Source organism: Ochotona princeps, chromosome 6 (assembly GCF_030435755.1).
Source record: "Ochotona princeps isolate mOchPri1 chromosome 6, mOchPri1.hap1, whole genome shotgun sequence".
Lineage (NCBI taxonomy): Eukaryota > Metazoa > Chordata > Mammalia > Lagomorpha > Ochotonidae > Ochotona > Ochotona princeps.
In genome coordinates, this window is record NC_080837.1 from 80929993 (window position 1) to 80951605 (window position 21613).

The 21613-nt window shown below is 48.5% G+C and overlaps 1 protein-coding gene across 1 annotated transcript in view; it reads left to right on the top strand.

Annotated features, from left to right (window-relative positions):
- CERS3 (ceramide synthase 3) overlaps nt 1–16559 on the top strand; it is a 70709-nt gene extending 54150 nt beyond the window's left edge. Inside the window, exon 11 of the mRNA XM_058665376.1 lies at nt 16201–16559. Within this exon, the coding sequence (XP_058521359.1) occupies nt 16201–16356 (156 nt within the window). The 3' untranslated portion in view covers nt 16357–16559. The remainder of the gene's footprint in view (nt 1–16200) is intronic.
- The last annotated feature ends 5054 nt before the right edge of the window (nt 16560–21613 follow it).

Here is a 21613-nt window from a genome sequence, read left to right on the forward strand (position 1 = left end):
ACAGTTCCATAGACCCTGAAATTTACCTTATATCCTCCACAATTCCCTCCTCACATCTCTGAGTTCCCCTATAACATTACTATAGTATAGTTCTTCATACACAGTCATATGTCCATCACTGAGGGCATGCACAATGGCAGAGAGTCCAACATCCTATTGTCAAGATAAGTAAACAATTTCACTGGGAGTCCATTTTTAATCTGGAAGTAGAGATGCATACTGCATTGTATCCTCACATCTGGATATGATAGTCTCCATTACACAGTTACTATACATCCCCTTAAATGAAAAGCTACAAAACAAAATCAACAACAGGAAGAAAAAAAAAGAAATTAACACTACCATGAAGTTAAATTACATGCTACTGAATGACTAATGTGTCACTGAAGAAATGAAAAAGAAAATCAAGAATATTCTTGAAGAAAATGATGCTACTATATGATCTATGAGTCATTGAAGAAATTAAACAGAAGAAAGTGTTTTGAAGAGATAAAATTAAAATTCATGAGATTATAGTTTCCGCTGATCTTTGTGGTGAAATGTGTCTCCTGTAGGCAACAAACAGATGGATTTTGTTTTTTAATCCAATCTACTAATCTACACTGTTTGATGAGTTTAAGCCATTCACATTCAGGGTTAATATAAATAGATTGTAATTTGGTTCTGTTGTTCTAGCAATGGATTGCTAATTGATTTAGTCTTCTGTTGTCATTTTACTGTGATGTTCTTCACTTTTACCTCTGGTTTTTGTGGGTGCTATTCCTCTTTTCTGTCAAGAGAACATCTTGAAGTATCATTTGTAGGGCAGATTTGAAAGGGGCAAATTCTTTTAACTTTTCTTTACTGTGGAAGAATTTTATTTTATTTTCAAAGAAAAAGGAAAGTTTTGCTGAGTATGTTAGCCTGGTCCAACAATTTTTTCTTTCAGAATCTGCAATATGTCACTCCATTCTCTTCTGGCCTGTAGAGTTTCCTGTGAGAGGTCTCCTTTGAGTTTAATTGGCATTCCTTTATATGTGAGTTGATTTTTTTCATGTGCACATTTAAGGATATTTTCCTTATGTTCGATTAAACAGAGTTTGATTATCATGTGTCCAGGTGAAGATCGCTTCTGGTCAACCCTGTTGGGAGTTCTGTGCCGCTCCTGGATCTTGTTTCCCAATCCTTTCTCCAGATTAGGGAAATTTTCCCTTATTATTTTGTTGAATACACCTATAAACCCAGCTTCTCTTTCTGCACCTTCTGGGACTCCCATAACTCTTCTATTTGACCTTTTAATAGTGTCTTTCAATTCTTGAATACTTTTTTTTAGTTTGACCCAGCTCTGCTTCCAGCTTTTTCTTTGTTTCCCCCTGGTGACAGAAAATACCTCCTAATTTTGAGATTCTTTCTTCTGCCTCCTTCATTCTATTTTGGAGACTCTCCACTGTACTTTTAATTTGCTCCATTTTGTTCTTCAATTCTGATATATCAGCTTTCATTTGATTCATTTCCAGTGTGACATATTCCTTAAATTCTTTGAATGCCTGCTTTATGTGCTTCTTGTTGTTGATAAGTTTTAAAACAAGTGTTTTGCATTCTGTATCCTCCATTTTCTCAATGTCTTCCTCAGTCAACTCTGAGGTTGGCATAGAGTTTTACTCCTTTGCAGGGGAGTCTTCAGTAATATTCATTGAGATTTTGTCTCTTCTTTTAATCTTGATCATTGCACTTCTGGTCAGCAGATTCTTCTCCTTGGGACAAGTTTCTAAGCTCTGTCACCCACAGGTCTACAGTTCGATTTTACTTACTGCGGTTGGTACTTGGCTCTTTGTTTGCAGTCAGTTGTGCCACTCCCTCCAGTGAGTTCCAGGTCTGGGTTCTTATGTTAGATTTCCACTGTATTCTCCGTAGCCCCAACTCCTGGCTCACCAGTCTTCATCTCCTGTGATACATGCTGAGTCTGCACCATTGTCTGTACAACCTTTCTCCCAATTGCGGTTGTAGTATGTCCCAGGATTAGGGAGACACCAGGTGTCCTATATAGCTTGGTTGGTGGTGGGTGATGCACAGCTTGTGTGTATGCTCAGCGTGGCCTGTGCTTAGTTCATGTGCTTTGTTCTGTTATCATTGTCCTCAGTGCTCAGTGAGGAATTTAATTGGTTCATCACGGTTCTTCTGGACAGTGTGATGCAGGAGTTCTCTGAGCTAGATCCACGGATACCACACGGGCTCAGAGATGAGTGCCCTGGAACTGGCCCAAGCCCAAGTTCATCACTTGAGGTGGAAGTGGCACACAATGGAGGGCTCATCCACCACAGGGAAGGAAGGGTTGGGTACGTCAGGATGGCTGCCCTTGCAGTGCCTTGCTTCTTGGGCCCCTCTTCCCTGCTCCAAATATTTTCTTCTCCTGGGTGCAACTATTTCTTTGCAAACTGTTTAGAAATTTTCCCATTGCTGTTTCCCAAAATGACGCTTTCTGTTGGGACAGTCATGAAGTCCATCACTTCCAAAGCCACTGTGCCTCTCCCTGATGCTCGAGGCGCCCAAGGGCCTTTCCAGCTCTGGGCTTTTCAAACAGGAGAGCAGTATTTCCTTTGCATTTGCTTGCTCCAATGTCTGCTGTTTGGCAGCCCCCCTGCGTGGCAGGGTGATTGTTGAGCTGCTGCCTGTTAGAAAGGGCAAACTTTCCTTGCCTGCGGACACACATGCACGATTTATTTACCTGTGGTTTCTCCTGTGTTGTTCCATCAAGCTTGAGCACCTCTCTGAGTGCTGTCTTTTAACAAAGGTTTCAGAAAACTAATTTTGGGAGGTACTGTCTACTGAGAGCATTTGACCTACAGGAAGTGAGGTGAAAGCAGCTGTCAAGGGAAGAGACCTCCCAAGAGGCAGCAACTTCATGAGAGCACCTCATGGACCCCTGTGGACACTCGATGCTAACTTCACTTCCTGTCTGGTATATGGTGACTGTGATCTGTGTAGCCTCCACCACTGGCCTGATCTTCCTGGAGCTGGGAAGGAGCACAAGGGGCTAAGAGTATCCAAGCAGAGGTCTGAGATGACTCTTGTATCCTTTAAAAATCACTTCACACAAATGGAAGGTTTTTTCTTTTTTTAAATATTATTCCAGAAGGATCAGGCTATCTCCAGTTGACAAGCAGATACACACACACACACACACACACACACACACACACACACACACACAAAGGGATCTTCGCTGGAGTCTGAGTTTCCAATGACAGACACAATACATGGCTTGCTGCTAAATCTACATGCCCAACCAGGATGTGCAAGCTGTGTTAATGTGCTCCTGCGGCAGAGAGATTGGTAGAAACAGGTGTGGGGAGACCCCGTGCTGGCCAGTGTTGTCCCTGTTAATCCCCCACCATTTTCCATGGCTATACCCCTCCCCCAGCTACTCTCCTCCCACCCTATGGACATTTCAGAAGCGAGTTTTATGTCACACAAAGGAAACCTTGTTCCTGAGAACTCAGAGTCTGTAGACATGAGTACAAGAAATGAGCCTTGAAAACATTCTAGCCTTGATTTATCACGTGGTGATTTATGGCGCAGATGGCCTGCTCTGTGCTCTCCTGGGGACTCGGGAGGACTCTCAGGGGCTGTGCACTAATAGCATCTTCTCACCACATCGGCAGCTCAGGAAATCCCAGGCAGAGCCCCACTGGGCGTGAACTCTACCTGGCTCCACAGCCAGAGCTCTGGCGAGGCCTGACCCTCGGCTCTCAGCATGGCTCTAGGCAACTGGTCTGCTTCTGTAGTGTTTTCAGTGTGAGCCAAGGAATGCAGCACGTGCTTATGGAAGAGTGGAATTGGCTGGGTTGGATTCACTGACCTAACTCCTGAGCCTTCCATCAGAGGGCCCAACTGTAGGAGGGCATTGACTGAGGTCAGAGCTGACAGTGGGGTCCATATATCAGGGGACCCCAGGAATGATTGAGCGGTAGCCTCTGAGCTCCCTGCACTTTGCACGTTTCCTCTTACCACCTACCTCATGTCAGGTGATTTGGAGAATCTGATGAAGAGCCAGACTGGAGGGGGCCCAGCAGATCTCCCACTCGCAGGAAGAGAGGACAGAGGGTGAAACTGCCAACAGGCTGTGGAGAAGCTAAGGCAAATGCAGCCTGCTCTGACGTTTTCTGTTGCTGGTTTGGGTATGTGCATGTACACGCAAGTGAGTACATGAATGGGTCTATGTGCCTGCATAAGTGTGTGCACATGTGCTCACATGGTTGTGGGAATATACAGCTACACAGATGTGTTCGTGTGTGCATGTGTGTGCTTGTGTGTGCATCCATGGATGTGGGCTTGTGCATGTGTGTCCACATATGTATGTGGGTGTGCACATGCAGGATTGTGGGTGGAAGTCTTGCCTTCTACACTTGTGAAGGGTGTGAAGGGTACTGGACTGGGCAGAGAGGGAGAGAGAAATGTGCAAGGAAGCCCTCAGCCAGCCATAGCAAGAGCCCGAGATAGGAGAGTCTGCTGCCCAGTAACCTGTCCCTGCCTGTGGCCTGCCCTCCTTTCCACCAAAATGACACCCCCTAGAAAGGGATACACCATGAGCCTCCCACATGGGGAACAGAGCCCCAGTCCTGAGGGGTTTTCAGCCACTGCACACCTGTGTGGCTTCCCTGCCCCATCCCATAGTCAGTTCCCTAGAAGAACATCATGTCTTCTATGTCTGAAGGTTTCTTGGAAATTGAAGTGGGCTTTAGGCCCAGACACTTCGCACGGTGTGCTGCCTTCAACATGCCAGTAGGTTTCTTTCTCGCTCTGTTTTATCTAGGCGTGACTTCATGCCTGCCTCCCTCAAAGGATGGTGGGATGAGTGACATGCTAGAAGGGATTGGGCAGAGAACACTGGTGCTGGCACAGCAGTGGAACCACCTGTCTACAGCCGTACAAGCTGGCGTCCCACACCAGCCCAGTACCACTTGTTCCTTCCCATGCCCCTCGCCTCCCAGGCCGCCATCTCCCTAGGGCTGCATGTCTTTTAGTGTTTAAAGTTATACTTAACTTTGGATTAACGTGTAATACTCACACATTTTGAAACAGTATAGTGTAACTTTTAACACATATACATAGTTTAAGCCAACTATCCTATGGAGCCTTTCCATTTCCTTATCTCTCCTTTGTACCTGGTGCCTGCCAGCTCCTCGACTCCAATTCCTTACACAAAATATTATATCTCACATCAGCCATGGTCACCACAGTTTGCGGTGGAGTCCCAGAACCTCCCACATTCACTCTATTGGGTGGGAGAACCTGTTATCCACCCTTAGTAATCAGATTGAATAATTTTATTGTTATTGTTATCGCCTCCCATATATGAGAGAGAAAGTGTGGTATTTAACCTTCTGTGTCTGGTTTATTTCATTTAACACAATGAACTGCAGTTTCATTCCTCTAGCAATAAATGTCAGGGTTTCATTCTTTATGGCAGAATACTACATTGTACATATAAACTATATTTTCTTTATTCATTCATCTGTTTCAAAGATTTATTTGTTGAACAACATCAGGAATTAGAAACACACACACACACACACATCTATCCCAATGCCTTCCATAGCCAGGTCTAGGCCGGGTCAAAGCCTTCCTGGTCACCCATGTGAGTCGCAGGCGCTCAAGTACGTGACCGGCAGCCTCCGCCTTCCTAAGTCTGTTAACAGGAAAGAAGGTTGGAAGTAGAGTAATCGGCATTCCGATGTGGGATGCTGGCATCACAGATGGCAGTGTAACGTGCTGTGCCACGTGGCCAGCCCCTCCTCAGCCGTGGCTGGACCCTGGGCTGACTCCACATTGTGGCTGCAGTGACCGTGACGCAACAGGCGTTATTTCCACATGTTGATCTCACTTCCTTCAGATGCACAGAGTGGGGAGAGCTGGGCTGTGTGGAAGCTCCTCTCTGAGTGTTCGAGGAGCCACCATACTTTTCTCCATAATGATTGTACTGATCTACACTCCATCCCTCCTGTCTTTGGTAGTAGCCATGTTAGCTGGGGTGAGGTGTTGCTTCCTTGTGGGTTTGATGTACACTTCCCTGAAAGTTGATGGTGTGGAGCACTTTTTCCCCCCTTGCTCCCAGAATTTGTTGGCCATTTGATTCTGAGAAATGTCTGTTCAGTTCCTTCACCATTTCCTAACCAGATTGTTTGCTTTCTGCTGTTGAGCAGTTGAGTTCCTTGTGTATTTTGGCTCTAACTCCTCTGTCAGAAGCGTGCTCTGCAAATGTTTCCTCCCGTTCTGTTGTGTTTACTCTGCTGTTGCTTCCTGTGCAATTCAGAGCTTTCTAGTATAGCTCGGATCCTCTTGTGACATGCACCGGTGGGTAAGATGCGTTGCTGGCCCCTAGAGGTCCGCAAGGCATGGGAACACTTTGGGGAGCTGTCTGGAGAGTATCCTTGCCCCATCCCTGTGCGGAGTTCTGCAAAGTGTGTTTGGTGGAGGAGCCGCAAAAGCCTTGACCTGGGAGGGGAGCTGAGTCAGGTCTGACCTCACTGGGTCTTTGGAAGGCCTCAGGAAGCTCTTGTCCACTTGCCAGAGTTCTGCCCATCCAGTCTTTCAGGAGGTCCTAGCTGAGCCTGCCTCCATATTGTGCAAGTTCCCGTCAAGGTTATCATGCTGCATCCAGCGCGGGTCCTCGTCAGTGGCACCGCTGACACTGGGGCCAGGGAGATTTGTTCTTGTTGGGGCTGCACTGTGCACAGCAGGGTGCTGGTTACATCCCTAGCCTCCAGCCGTGAGATGCCACGAGTACCCTACACTGGGGGTGATACCAGGACTGGCTCCAGGTGTTGCCACATGTCCACTGCAGAAAGTCGCCGTCAGTGAGACCCGCGGCCTGCTTGTGTGTCCCTTCCAGTCTCCAGGGAGGTAAGCCAGCTCCTGCAAGCAGAATGGTGTCATTTCCAGAAATTTCAAAAGCCTCTCTCTGTATCAATCATTTATTTATACCTGTCGTTTGTGCTAGTATTATATATTTTATCACACTTATATATATATATGTTCTCTGTTATCCTTTTTGTCTTGTGATTTATAAAATGTGGGTTTTATACTTACCTGCAGGTTTGCCGCCTCTGCCACTTCTGATGTCCACCTGGTGTCATTTATTTTTCTGTCTTCTTTTCAGCCATGGAGATACTCATGTCTTGGCCACATCTGCTGTGATTAATCCACTCACCTGTTGGTTGCCTGGAGCCAGGATATTGTCTTGTGACCTTTGGGGCCCAGGATTTCCTGTAGACAGGGTACTATCTTGTGCCTTTCAGGCTTTGGCGGGGAGAGGGGATCTGAAAAGGGCTTTATTATTCTGAGTGATGTGTCTCTGCATGACTGCAGCCCCAGTGTGTACTCCAACAATTGTTTTTGCCAATTCCTCTCCGATGGTTCTTTGCCTGGGGTCAGCATTTCCTCATACGCATGCCCCAGTGTGTACTCAGCCAGGAGACCGATGAGGGCCCTGACAGTCCTCCCTGGAGCATGCACTGTGCCCTCTGCAGCACCCTCCCCTCCAAGGTTCTGACCCCGTCACTGACCACATGTCTGTCAGGTGCTCCACTCTCAATTTCCTTAACTCAGTAGCAGCACCAAGATCCATCTGGGTTCCTGGCTGGGCTTCAGTTAAAAATGGCACCAAGGCAGCCAGTGGGGGCAAGCAGAGGGCACGCCCTCCTCCTTCCCCTGGCTAAGGGTCACATCCAGTTCCTGGTAACCATCGTGGCTGAGCTGCTCTCTGGTTCTTCTCACCCACTGCTCACTTTCCTGTCCTTTTTAAAAATATATTTATTTATATCTATTGGAAAGTCAGATGTGCAGCAGGAGAAGAGATAGAGAGGAAGATCTTCCACCCACTGATTCAATCCCCAAGTGATGGCAATGGCCATAGCTGAGCTGATCCGAAGCCAGGAGCCAGAAGCCAGGAGTCTCCTCTGGGTCTCCCAAGCAGGTGCAGGATCCCAAGACTTTGGGCCGTCCTCAACTGCTTTTCCAGGCCATAAGTGGGGAGCTGGATGGGAAGTGGGGCAACTGGGATTAGAACTGGTGTCCTTATGGGATCCTGGTGCATTCAAGGTGAGGACCTTAGCCGCTGGGCCACCACGCCAGGCCCTCCTGCCCTGTCTTATCCAGATTCTTCAAGCATTGTGCTTAGCACTGAGCAAAAGTTTTCAACATAAGGTTTAATCAATATGAATTCAAGCAGAAACGACTGCTGGGGAGACGTGATGCTCGTTCCCCGTCAGCACACCACCTCTGTCGTCTGTTTGAAAATGGAGGTAGCTGAGTGTTGTGCCGCGTGGCAGGTGCTCGCTGAATGCTGTTTGTGCCCATTGAGCTGGGCACTGTGCAGTCACGGATTCTTCTTCCAGGGTGCCCTCTCCTGTCCCAGGAATTGTCAGATGATGGCCAGGATTCTCTGTTGTTGGAACATCTGTACTTTCCTTCTTTTCAAACTTCCTCTTGCTTGGTCAGGTTATCTTTTCGAGTTTGGCTTGAGAATGGGAAAGAATGGCTCAGTGACAGGTGTTTAAATGCTTTGAAGGACCTTTGGTTAAGGAGTTCAGGCCCGTCATGTTCAAGCTAGCTCATAATGCCTACTTGCATCAGAAACTCAGACTTTTGATTCAGGCCACCTTGCTCCGTACCGACTGTGTTGATCTCAGCCAGTGAGGATGACCTGTGGAGCTTCAACAGGAAAATACTTTGGCCAAGCCCCAGTTCAGACCAATTAAATCTAAATCCAGACAATGGAATTTTTGGCAGTCTTTTCCTTTCCTCCAACATAAGTGATTCTAATCTGCGTCCTGGGTTGAGAGCCACAAGTTAAGCTGAGCAAGCAGGCCGTGTCCTCTCCACCGCTGGGCAGGGGGCCACGGCAGGCCCTCCGCCGGCTGAGCTTGCCTGCCAGACTGCAGAAATAGATGCACTCTTGCGCGTGTGGCTTGGCTTAGCCTGCATGCCCATCTTGCACGCTGTAGCAAGAGGAGCAGACTTTTCTGTTACATAGGTGTTCTAGGCTAAAGTACAGAAAAGAGCCCTGTAAATGAAAATCCAGGTTTTGAAATAAGCACATTGGAATTTTTTACTTTGTAGAGAAGAAGAATTCCTTAAATAGTACATTTCCCTGGTAAATTAAAAACATTTTACAAGATGTTTTATTAACAATTTTTGAAGAATCTCTTCCTGCGTAAAGCGAGACATGCATGGAATTTTATACATATGTGCAGTTGCCTTTCTGGGCTGGAAAGTTGCTCATGAGATGTGGAGAGTAAGGAAACCAAAGTTGTTAACATCCTGGAATTGTATGGCGTGAAGCTCTTCCGGTGAGCAGCCGTTTATGGGAGAGGAAAGGGAGGCCACGGGATCCCTGCCAAGCCTGAACTCTGTCCACCAGCCTGGAGGACCCCTGGACATGGGGGGGAACGCGGCACCCACTCTGCCCCCACAGCAGCCTTCCAGGGGGGACAGTCTGTGGGTTATCAGAAACCTCAAGTGATTCATGTGCACGTTCAAGTTGGTGACACCTGGAGCAGGAAATTCATCCTGCACGTTCCCTGGAGGAAAGTGGCGGGGGACCAGCTTTCCCAGGATCCAGTTCCAATTCAGCATAACACCTTTGAAGGGGGAGGGGAGGAAAAAGTTAGTTGTTTTTTCTGTGACTTTGTCAACTCGGATCTTAAGAGCTATATAACACAAATGAATGTCATTGGCCAGTGGTTTAGAAAGCTGAGTGCTTAGAGTGCACTTTTTTTTTCTCATAAAGTTAAAGCTGAAAGTTTGCTTTCAAAACAGCCTCAGATGCCTGTTCTATTGCTCTTTGTTTCATTGCCAGCTGTGGATTTGGATGTAGAGTCATTGAGAAAGCAGCAGGACAGTATGAGTCAGTCCCAGCGTCCTGGGCTTTGCCCCGCAGAGTTCCGAGCCCAGGCTTTTGTCACAGCGCTACCACAAGGTGGGCTGCCGCTACCACAAGGTGGGCTGCCGCTTGCGGAAGCCACTGGGGATGGCTGTCACCCCCCACCGCCTGTGGAGGTGCTGGGGGGCTGGGATGATACGCATCTGAAGTGAGTGTTTTAGCTTACCAATAGTCATTTCTGTTTCTCATTGTCAGGGGTTATTGTTTGCTTATTCTTGCAGCCATTTTTGGGGCATACAAAACAGGGCCAAATTCTCACCTGTAACTCACAGAACAACCCTATGTCACTGATCAAGAAATACACACATACGTATGTTGTGATGCATTGCCTAACACTGGGGATATGCAAAACATCCCAGCCCCTGTGGGCTGGGAGAGTCCCTCAGTGTGGCCTGTTGATGTGGCTGGCATTGTGTAACAAGCACTTCTATGACAACCTTTTACATCAGATACCCTAAAACAGCAACAGGCATGATGATGTTTTAGATACACAGACCAGCACCGTAAGTGTTCCCTGTTGTCATCAGGCAGTCTGTATTGCATGTGATTGCACGTAACGTTTACAAGGCTAACAGAGCTGGAGGGCCACTTAGTCTAGCCTCACCACACACGTGAGTAACGTGTAGAGCCATGACGTCACGATACCACTGATATCACTAGATAATGGGACTTTTTTAGCTTCATGATAATTTTATGGCTCCACCGTCATATGTGTGGTCCACGGCAGACAGAAACATTGCTGGTTGGTGCGTACCAAAAGAAATCAGATGGAAGGCATTTCTTTTTTTTTTTTTTTTTTCAATAATCAGTATCTTTTTATTGAATGGGTGTAACAAAATCAGTTACATATTTTCTTTTTTTTATTTCATTTTGTGACACAGTTTCATAGGCTCTGGGATTCCCCCAACCCCTCCCCATACTCTCCCCCCATGTTGGATTCCTCCACATTGTTGCAGTAGAACAGTTCATATCCAGTCATAATTCCTCCATTATGGGCATGTACCTTCATTGTCCTATTGTCCAGATAAATTCAACAGTTTCACTGGGAGACCTTCCCTGGTCTGAAAGTATAGCTGGCAGAATATCATCCCCTCCAATGTAAAGCCCCAACACATCAATAACAATTTATAACATCATGGAGTTTATCGACATTGTATTGAGTAACCAATATGTTAGAAAATGCAAGTTCTTAACCACATCCTGTGACTACTTCATTGACATTTCAATTTTAGTTTATACATAACTGGCTGCTATACACCTTAAAATAGCTATAGGGTAATATTCAGATGTCTCGTGTCTATTTTCATTTTTATATTTAGCAGCTTATAGTATTTAAGCGTGATTTTTACTGAACTTGGCGAATGTTAGGATAGTCCAAACTGGCTTATAACTCTAATAAGACTTATGTTAACACTTGAGGCGCAGAAGATGGGAGGCATCTCTGTGCATTTCGTGTGTAGCACCAGATGGCCTGCGGAGGGGAGCATGGCTTGGACTCTGTGTGTGTAGAGTCACCATGACTTGTGATGTTCTAGACTACATGACATGTGAGCTTTCCTTGAATCATATCTGCTTGTTTTGGAATCTGAGTGTACGCGTCACCCTCTGGTGTCTGTGGCCAAATGGCTGCAGGTTGCACAAGGGAAGCCGAATCCATGGGTGCTCAAGTAACGTGTGCGAGTGGCAGAGTGTTTGCACGGCTGATACTCACAGCCCCCGTCTGCTTGAAATCATCTCTGCATTACTTGTAATCCCTGTAACTTGGTAAATATTATGTGAATGTTGGAGGGACAGAGCTGTTCAGGAAGCGACAGGGAAAGGTGTGTACATGGCTGGAACAGACGCAGCTTGTTGGCTGATATTTCCAGTCTATGCTTGGCTGGCTTCATGGCCAAGGGGGCCAACTGTGAGAACCACGTGGAAGTTACTGCGTTGGGGCATCAGGAGGGCCTCAGCGTGGGGAGCTCTGAGCAGGGTTTTCATCTATGCTTGTGTCCAGTGGGACATGTGAACATCAGTACGGTCCCCAATGTGCAGGATCACAAAGCCCCAGTGTGTTCAGGGCATCTCCTCAGAAGAGAGGGTGTGGAGGAGGACATGGGGCCAGGCAGGGGCTAGGGCATGGAGCCTGGGGCAGCCTCCAGAGGGGCTGCTTTCCCACCTAAGACAACTCTGCAATCCCTGCAGGATGCCTGGGTTGTGGCCAGTGCTCCTTGCTGGGAAGAACTTGGTTCTTTGTTCTAATTCAAGCTTCCTCTTGTTCCCTACCAACTCCTTGGAGAGCAGAAAAAGGAGTTGGCAGAACACCAGCCAGGAAAGCAAGCACCAGCCAAGGGTGGCCCCCTCCTAAAAGCATCGTCCGTGGGAGGGCCTCTGTGGAGTCCCACTCCCATGGCAGTGCAGCCAGGGTGGCTTTCTCTGTTGCGTGCTCACTGCAGAGACACCAAGTTAATTGCTTAGTGTGTATGAATGCGGACTTGGAGACTCTTCCTGTGTTGTGGGAAAACAGAACATTTCAGTTCAGTGATGGAGCCAGCAGGTGGTGTGCATGCCAGGTTCTTCAAAAGCTTTGTCTGCGTGCAGATTCCGCCGTGAGGGGTTTGGTTACGGTACCACGAGACTCTCAGGGTTGGTCAGCTTTGGTCTGCAGGTCCCAGAAGGAAAAAGCAAGCAGTATGGTTGTGAATGTCCTCTTTGAAGAACGATGTGGGAGGAAGCTGCCTCCCCTCCTCCCCGCACTGCTGCCCTTTCCTTTTCTGAGCTGGCCGAGCGGGGAGGCTGAGGTCAGGTCCATCACTGCACCTGCGGCCAGTCCTCCTTCCGCCAGTATCGGAATACTTCACATTCTGTCTTCTGTTACACATTCTTCTTCTGTCTTTTATAGCAAGGACTGGTCTGTAATAATTCCTTCTCCCTCTTCACTGCCACGTGACAATCAAGGGTCCAGGTGGGACATGCTTTACTTAACCATATGGTTGCTGGGAATGCCATGTTTGCTTTCTTATTTTTAATATCTATTATTTATTTGAAAGACAGAGTTACAGACAGAGAAGGAGAGGGAAAGAGATCTGTCCACTGGTTTGCTCTCCAAATGACCACAGGAGCCCAGGCTTGGCCAGACTGAAAGCAGGAACAAAGGGACTCATTCAGTCTCTCCAGTGGGTGTGGGTTGCCATGACCCAGGTACCTGGGCCATCTTCCTCTGTGTTCTCAGATGCGTGCGCCGGCCCAGACGGAGCAGCACAGCTCCCTGCAGCGCGCGTGAGGAATGTCAGCACTGCAGGCAGAGGCTTTGCTTGCTGTGTCACAAGGCTAGCCCAAGCCAGTTTAGCTTCCTAAAAAGAAATATTTTTAAGTTTTATTTTTAACATTATCCTCAGCAAAATAGACGTGTTGGTGTACAGAACTATGGATTTTACATTTACATGTATGAGTGTCTGTGCCCATCACCATAATCAGGACACAAAATGCACCTGCCACTTCCTAGTTCCACTTCCCTATTCTCCATCTCTGCTGTTCTGTTCTGTCCAGAGTATCATACACACCACATTAGTATGTCACATAGTAGATAACGTTTACTTTTTAAAAAACTATGTATTTGAAAGGCAGAGGGATAAAGAGAGAGAGAGAGAAATCTGTTCTATTCATTGTTCTACTTCCTAAATGGCCATAATGGTCAGGGCTGGCGCAAGCCTGGGCCAGGAGTCAGGAACTCCATCCGGGTCTCCTAAGTGGGTGTCAGGGACGCAGGGACCATCTTTCAGTGCTTTTTCAAGGCATTCCTGGGGAGCTAGGTCAGAAGTGGAGCAACCAGGACTTGAACCAGCTCGCATATCTGATGCTGGCATTGCAGATGGTGGCTTAACACTGTGCCCCACAATGCCAGCCCCAGCTAGTAGGTAATTTTTTAAACTTGTTTACTTAGCAAAATGTCTTCAAGTTCAGCCAACTTTTGATAAATGTCCACATTTCCTTTGTATTATTAAGTAGTGTTTCATTTTAGGTTGTAACATGGCTCATCCATTTATCAATTGAAGAACATTTGGGTGGCTTCCAACTTTTAGCAATTATGAACGGAATCATTATGTACTCTTGTTTTTGTGTGAACATAAATTTTCATGTCTGTGGCACAAACACTTAATGGAGGACTCCCGAGTGCATTTATACTGAAATCTGTAGGTAACTTCCGTAGTGTTTTCCAGCGGGTCTGTACCATGTGACATCTGCACTGGCAATGCGCGAAGGCCCCAGCTCCCAGCATGCTTGTCAGCACTTGGCATTGTCAGTGTTTTTCATGTTAGCTCCTCTGGGTTTGTAGCCAGATCACATGGTGTTATGCTGTTTAAATGTGCATTGTCCCCAAGACTTATCACATTGCACATCTTTTCATGTAATCATTTTACATTTTGTATGCTCTTTTTCTTTTCATTCTGTCCTCCAAAGTTCTTGTATGCTCCTAGATGAGTATGGGCTTTTTTTATTATTTTCTTCTTGTTGAATTTATGAGAGTTCCTTATTATGTAGACAATTAGGGTATGTGATTGAAAGTGTTTTCTCTGAGTTCTTAGCTTTTCATTCTATGAAGAGTGTCTTTTGTAGAGAAAATTAAAACTTTGATAAAGTCCAGTGTGTTAATTTTTCCTTTGTGGGCATGCTCTTTTCTGCCATGTCTAAGAACCTATTACTGCACTGAAGATCATTGGCTTTAGTTTAAACATTGTGTAGTTCTACATGTTACAGTCCATCCTATATCTATTCTGATCTGACTTTTATACAAGACACCACCGTTAGTGTCCTTTTTGCCTAAGGATGTCACTGTTGTTTCTCCATTGACTTGCTATAAACCTTGGTCAGGTGCAGTGGTTCCTACTTGGGCCTGAGGTCTATTTCTGGAAATCTCTCTTTTGTCCCATTGCCCAGTGTGGTTAGCTCTTTGCTAATGTCACCTGGAATTGGTTACAGAAACTTGACAGTCCTACAATCCCCCTCTGTTTTTCTTTTTCAGAATGACTCCAGCTACTCTGGCTTCTTTGCCTCTCTTTACAAACTTTAGAATCAGCTTGTGTGTATCTATGAAAAATTCCTGATTCAGTTTTGACTGGTATCATGTGGAGTCTGTAGATCAATTTGAGGATGATTAATAATTTTTTGCAGTATTGAATTTCCCAGCCCATTAAGTGTATTATGTCTGCCAAGTATTGAAGTCTTTGATCTGTTTCAGGAGCATTCTGCAGGGTCAGGCATAGAGCTCCTCTACCTGCTTCATTAGGTGTGTGACTGTTGAATTTTGGGAGTGATTATGAATGCTGCGATTGTTCGTCTTTGGGTTTACCTGGACGCGGGCAGTTGCCTCACTGTTCTTACCTGCATTCACACATTCCCACTGACTTTGTACTAATAATAGCAGACATATTATCCCACAATCCTGGAAATTGAGACCCTGTAGTAACCTTCCAAATGAAATAAAGGAGTTAGCAGGACTGTGCCGCACTGAGGGACGCCCCCTTGGGCTTCTGTTGGCTGCAGCATTCCTCGGCTGGTTCCTGGGAGCTTCCCTCGCCGGCTGCGCGTGCATGGAGTAGCCACATTTCCCTCACTGGCTGCCGACTCTGACCCCTTCCTCTCCTCTTGTCCTGCCCTCTGCCTCTGTCGGCCTGGCTGATGAGTTTTTGATGTCCAGGGTCTTTTAAAGTCATAGCTTTGGTCTTCTCCTTGTTTTCTGTTTCAGTTTCATTGTTTTTCCTCAGCTATTTCCTTCCTGTCACTTACTTTGAGTTTATCACGCTCCTCTTCTCCTTTTTAGTGTCTTAAGGTTGGAGTTCTTACTGTTTTGAAAGTTTTCTACTCTGCAAATGGAAACACTGAATGCTTGAGCTGTTCCGAAACTGGGAGGCAGGAGCTTCTTCTGGATCTCCCACGTGAATGCAGGGGCCTGAAGACTTGAGCCATGCTCTGCGCTGGATTGGAAGTGAAGAGCCAGGACATGAATAGGCATCCAAATGGGATAGCAGTGCCAAGGGTGGAGGCTTAACTTGGTGCACCCACAGCTCCATCCCCCAGTGAACTTTTTGATACTGATTTCCACCCATTGCCTTGTTGTCTGCAGGTACACTTTGTATAATGTCAGTTCTTTGTTTTCTAACTCGTGGTATGGCCTAGCTGGTTGCTTGGCTACTGGCCTGTCTTGAAGTGGAGCCCCTGGTCTGGGGCCACATGTCACATGTTCTCTCCAGACCTCCTGGGGGACATCGTTCACAGCCCTTGTGCCCTTTGTCTAGGAAATCCAGGATGTGCGGAGTGACGACGAGGAGGAAGAGGAAGAAGAAGAGGAGGAGAAAGAGGAAGAGGCTGGCAAGAGCAAAGAGAGAGACTGTTTGAAGAATGGCCTTGGGACCAGCAGGCACCTGCTTCTGAACGGCCAGCACAGCCGCTAGCCTGAGCCCATGTGTTTGCCGGCACAGTGCTGCAAGGACTGTGGGTGCCTGGGGCAGACCCGTCACTGGGCCCAGTGCCCCCACCCAGCCCCCAGATCCTGACCATCCCCCTCCACCTGCCCGAGATGTGTTTCACAATGTTGTTGAGAAATGTTAAATATAACATGTTTGCAAAGGCCCATGTAGTTAGGGCTCCAACTGGTCCAAGTCATCACAGGTCTGTCTGGGGCCATCTTGGCTCTAACTGTGTCTCCTTGTGTAGCCAAGAATGCGACCTTCTAGAGCTCTGCTTGCCGAGGGCCCTTGCACTGCCACCTTGCCCATCCCAGGGCCATCTGATGAGTGCTAAGTAAGCCCACTTCAACCCGGTGCCCCAGGCCACAGAGCACAGCTCACTTCCCAGAAATGAGCCGGAAGGTCAAGGGGACAGTAGCAGAAGGACCGCACCAGGAGAGCTGAGATGGGACCCCAGCCGTGGACACACTCAGGTGTTTTACCTGCTTGTGGTGCAGGGGCTGATGCGTGCGCGGGCACCCATGGGTGGGAAGGATCAGATGAGCTAATGAGGGCTATCTCCTGCCCTCACCGCATGGAGGTCTCTGCCAGGTCTGGAGGGCAGGGACCTGCCTCCCCTTGGCCTGAGCAGGGGGGCAATGCTGTAAAAACTGCCATGATGCCAGTCCGAGCTGTCGGGAAATGCAAACACCCAGAAGGCTGTTTCTGTTCACACAGTACCGTTTCTTAGCTCCACAAGGATACTTCTGGATTCCTGCCCTGGACCCTCCTCCTTGGGCACCTGGCCCCCTGGGCCTCTTCCTTCTGGGTTTTTGCTGGTCCCTTTTGTCCTTCCAAACAGGGTCACCTGCCTGCTGCTGTGGCCCTCCTGTGCCAGCAGGGGGCTCCCTGAGCCCTGTCACCCAGGGACTGTCACTCAAGGACAGTAAACCACACACCGCAAAGCCTGGGAGGTGGTCCTGCGCAGGCCAGAGCACAGGTGCTGCGGTCAGGGGGCCTTGGGGACAAGGGACAGCTGAGGGCCCAGCAGGTCGGGGACATGGTGGGGGACACTTGAACACTTGCCAGGCCCCTTGTGGCCTTCATGCTGGGGAGCGGCCCGCAGAGGCAGCACCTGGCTGGGCCTGCCTGCTGCTGTCATGGCATCTGGGGTCAGGGCTGTGTGCTCTGCGTGCTCAGAGGCCTGAGCTGGGAGGAGACCCCGTGGAAGGTCTCCTAGGCACGGCAGAAAACATGGGTTTTTCAATTTTAATGCTAAACAAGAAGACAAATAAAAACACATTTTAAGTTTTTTTTCCCAGTGAAATGCCTTTTCAAGCAACTGTTAGAAGCACAGAAAAGCAGCTGTCAGATTCTCTCTGTGAATTATTTTCTCCGGTGAGGTCCGTGGCTAATCCACCATCCGTGTGACACAGTGTGACAGTCAGATGCCTCTGCGCCTGCCTAGCAGCGGAGCTGTGGAGTCACCGTTAGTTTCTGTTCTGTTATGGTGGGAGGTTGCTTTAAGACACTGTATTTTGTGTTTCTAGTTAGCGTAATTTTCCACCTCCATTTCTTTCAATCTTGTCTCTATTCCACATGTTTTCTGGCTTCAAGTGAAATATATGTTGAGTTCCCTGTCTTCCAGGTTTTGTTGTCTTGTGAACAGCAAAGGTAAAATTGACATTTCAGGACGCAGTTTCTAAGAGGTAGGTAGTGTTTTTGTAGCATGCTTAAGGGCTTGGGTGGTTCAGTTAAATGACTGTCTCTCTCCAAGAGCACAGGCCTATGCCAGATGAGTTTACCCCACTGCCTGGCTCCCGGCACGCCACAAGGGACAGAGCTCCCACACCCCGGAAGGCTCACCCAGAGCAGAAGGAAGCTAGATGACAGGAAAGAGCAGGCCCTGGGTGGGAGGCCCGGCTGTCACAGGCATGAGCCTCTGCTTCTGCCCAGGAGGGACAGCCTGGTCCCCCCAGCCCAGCACTCAGGCCCTGCAGGACCACAAATGTCTGAGCCACAGCCTGCCTCCAAGTCATTGCTTGTCACAGCCACCTTGTCTGCCTCCAACTCCAGGTGTAAGGGGCAGTATCCTGGAGCCTGGGCCTCCCAGCCAGCTGGCCTAGTGAGCCAGGGAGCCGACTGGGCCTCCTAGCTGGCCGTCCCAGTGACCCAGGGAACTGACTGGGCCTCCTAGCTGACAGTCACGGGTGTGCAGCTTGGGCTGAACATGCTGATTCCACAGTCACGAGGGGCAGCTTGGGCTGAACATGCTGCTTCCACAGTCAGGGGGGTGGGCAGCTTGGGCTGATCAAGCTGCTTCCACAGTCAGGGATGGCAGCTTGGGCTGATCAAGCTGCTTCCACAGTCATGGGTGTGCAACTTGGGCTGACCATGCTGCTTCCACAGTCACGGGGGGCAGCTTGGGCTGACCACGCTGGTTCCACAGTCACGGGGGGCAGCTTGGGCTGACCATGCTGCTTCCACAGTCACGGGGGGGAGCTTGGGCTGACCACGCTGGTCTCAGGCGTGCACCTGCTTGGTGGTGAGAGCATTCAGAAAGCCATGTTCCTCAATTGGAAGCAGAGATACAGCATCTGTGACGTCACCCGTAGCCTGTTCCAGTGGGACATCACAGTCTACTGCAGAGCATGGGGACCTGCCCCGCTCCCCTCCCCCGGCTCTGGGAACCCATTCTGAGCTCCCTGAGGTCAACACTCTAAGTACCACCCCACGTAGAACTGACCTCATGCTGTGCTCCACCTTTCCCCTGTGGCTGGTTTCACATCCCCTCACGACCTCCATGTGGTCCCAATGTGTGCTCCTGTCAGTGGTGGGCACCCACATGGCTCCTCTTGTCTGACCAGCAGGAACACAGGCAGAGGCCCCTGACCAGGCTGGGGGCTGCCAGCAGGGAGGGTTCTGTTTGTAGTTTGCTTCGAGTCCCGACTCCCCCCAGCAGTGTGGAGGGTTCCCCCTTCTCTACATCCTTGCCCATGCTCGCAGCCCTTGGTCTTCCTGGTAGTGGCCATTCTCACTGGACTGCGGTGATGGCCCAGTGGTTGGTCCTGCTGAGCGTATTTGTCAGCCTACTTGCGTGTCTCCCGTTGTACAGTGTCTATTGGGTCTACTGGCCGATTTTGAGTGGGTCACGCGTGCCTGTGCTTTTCCATTCAACGAAGTCCTTTATGGCTTCCGTTCCCTGCACTTCTGTGGCCTCATCCACAGAGTCCTTGTCCATCCCAGGGTCCCATTTTCCTTTCCTAAGGCTTCTGGAGTACCAGTCTTACACTTAGATCCATCCAGTCTGAGCTGCGTCTGTACCGAGAGGTCCTCGGCACCTGCTCTTGGCTGCAGGTGTGTGGGCTGACGCCCGGGAGCCTCACCAGCGAGGCTTCTACCTTCTGACACCCTCCTGGCACTTGCCAGCATCTTCCTGTCAGTTGGAAGACTTCTGTCAGGCGTGAGGCGGCTGGTGATAAATCCTTTGTCTGGATGATTCCTTCGTGGCTGAAGGATCATTTTGCTCTGTTCTGTGTTTTTGGATAACAGACCCTTCCCGCCCCCGTCACTGTGGTATTACAGAAACCCTCATCCTGCTCTCCTGTACAGGGAGATTTTTGTACGGAGATGTCTCCAGTGTTTCTTTGCTCTCGTGACTTTCAGCATCCTCTTTCTCTTTATTTTAGAGAGCTTGAGCGCCATTTGTGCTGGGGAAGGATTCACCGAGGTGACTCGGAATGGAACCTCTGACCCGTCTGTGTCTGGGTAGCCGTTGTGTCTTCCGCTAGGCCGGGAAGCTTGTTGTCACATCTGTTGAAATACGCTGCCTGCCGTTCTGCCCTTAGACCCTTCTGGGACCCTAACCACCCAGGTATTTCCTACTTTATGCTGCCCCAAAGCTCTCACAATCTTTCTTCTTTCCTCTGCATCCCTTTTTCTGTTTTTATCCTCTGTGTTTTCTCATAGACCTTTGCCTTTGAAATCCCCAGTGCTTCAATTTCATCTGTTCTGCCACTGATACCATTTGCCATGTTTTAAATGTTGCTTACTGGACTTTCAAGGATTTTTGTTTAGTTTTGAAGAATTACTTCCGTCTCTCTGTTAAGTTTGTCTGTTAGAGTAATGGGTTATTTTTCCTGCATAGCATTGGGTTTGATTAATACATCTATTTTGACATCTGCATTTGCAATTACTGTACAGTTTGTTTATGGAACCGTCTTTTGTTCGTTAGTGAGGTTATGGTACCCCAAAAGTTCTTGATGCTTGTTGGCATCTGGACTGAAGGCTTCGGGATCTTTTCCAGCCTTCAGAATCTGGTTTGCTCGCTTGTTCCAGAAATTTGTTTTTCTTTTAATTATTTATTATTTTACTTCATTAATTACATTGTATTATGTGACACAGTTACATAGGTACTTGGGTTCTCCCAGAAATTTTAATCCACCTGCTTGTTTTCTCTGAACCTGCGGACACTTCCACCACATGAGCACGAGATGGCGCTCGAAGTCCAGGTGTGCTGCGAGTCGCTCACCCGTGCATGGCTCTGTTTCAACACTAGAGGGCGACGCCCTCCCGATGTTCGGTGGCTGGCAGCAGTGTAGGGACCGTGGGCTCCAGTGGGCAGGGACCTCGACCCAAATAGGCCATGTGGTGTGCTTGACAGCTAACCCCCAAACGTTTGAAAGACCTAACATGGTCACTAAACAGGGTGAAATAAACCTGGCACGTAGAACAGGTCGGTGCTTCTGAGCAACCTGTAGAACAAAGACTCGATCACACTGGAAATCAGGTGCTTTGAGCTGAACTAGGCGAACAGTTTCCAAGGAGGACTACACTATTAAATGCTTTCCCAAGTCGAGGAGGCTGTGCGCCTCGGAAAAGCTGGAAGGAAAGTTAACAGCAGATGCGTAGTGGGGGTGTCTCGAATAACCGAAAGTGGATTCGTGAGATGAAAGATTACAGCGGGCTTCATCAAGACGCGGATCCATATTAGGAACGAAGAGGCTCTTTCCCTGCAGACCAACAGAACTTACACGGTAGATGAGGACTCTGTCGTTTTCCCTGCTAACGCGCCTGGGGAGCCGTGGGGGCAGCCCAGGACTTGCAGACGGGAGACCCAGGGGCAGCCCCAGCTTGGGCCTGGCCCACCCGGAGGGAGCCCGCCTGGGGAAGAGCTGTCGCCCTCTCTCTCTCTTCCCCATCCCCGCTCCCTCTCTCATCCTGCCTTCCAAATACATGAAATATTTTCCACATATTTGACATA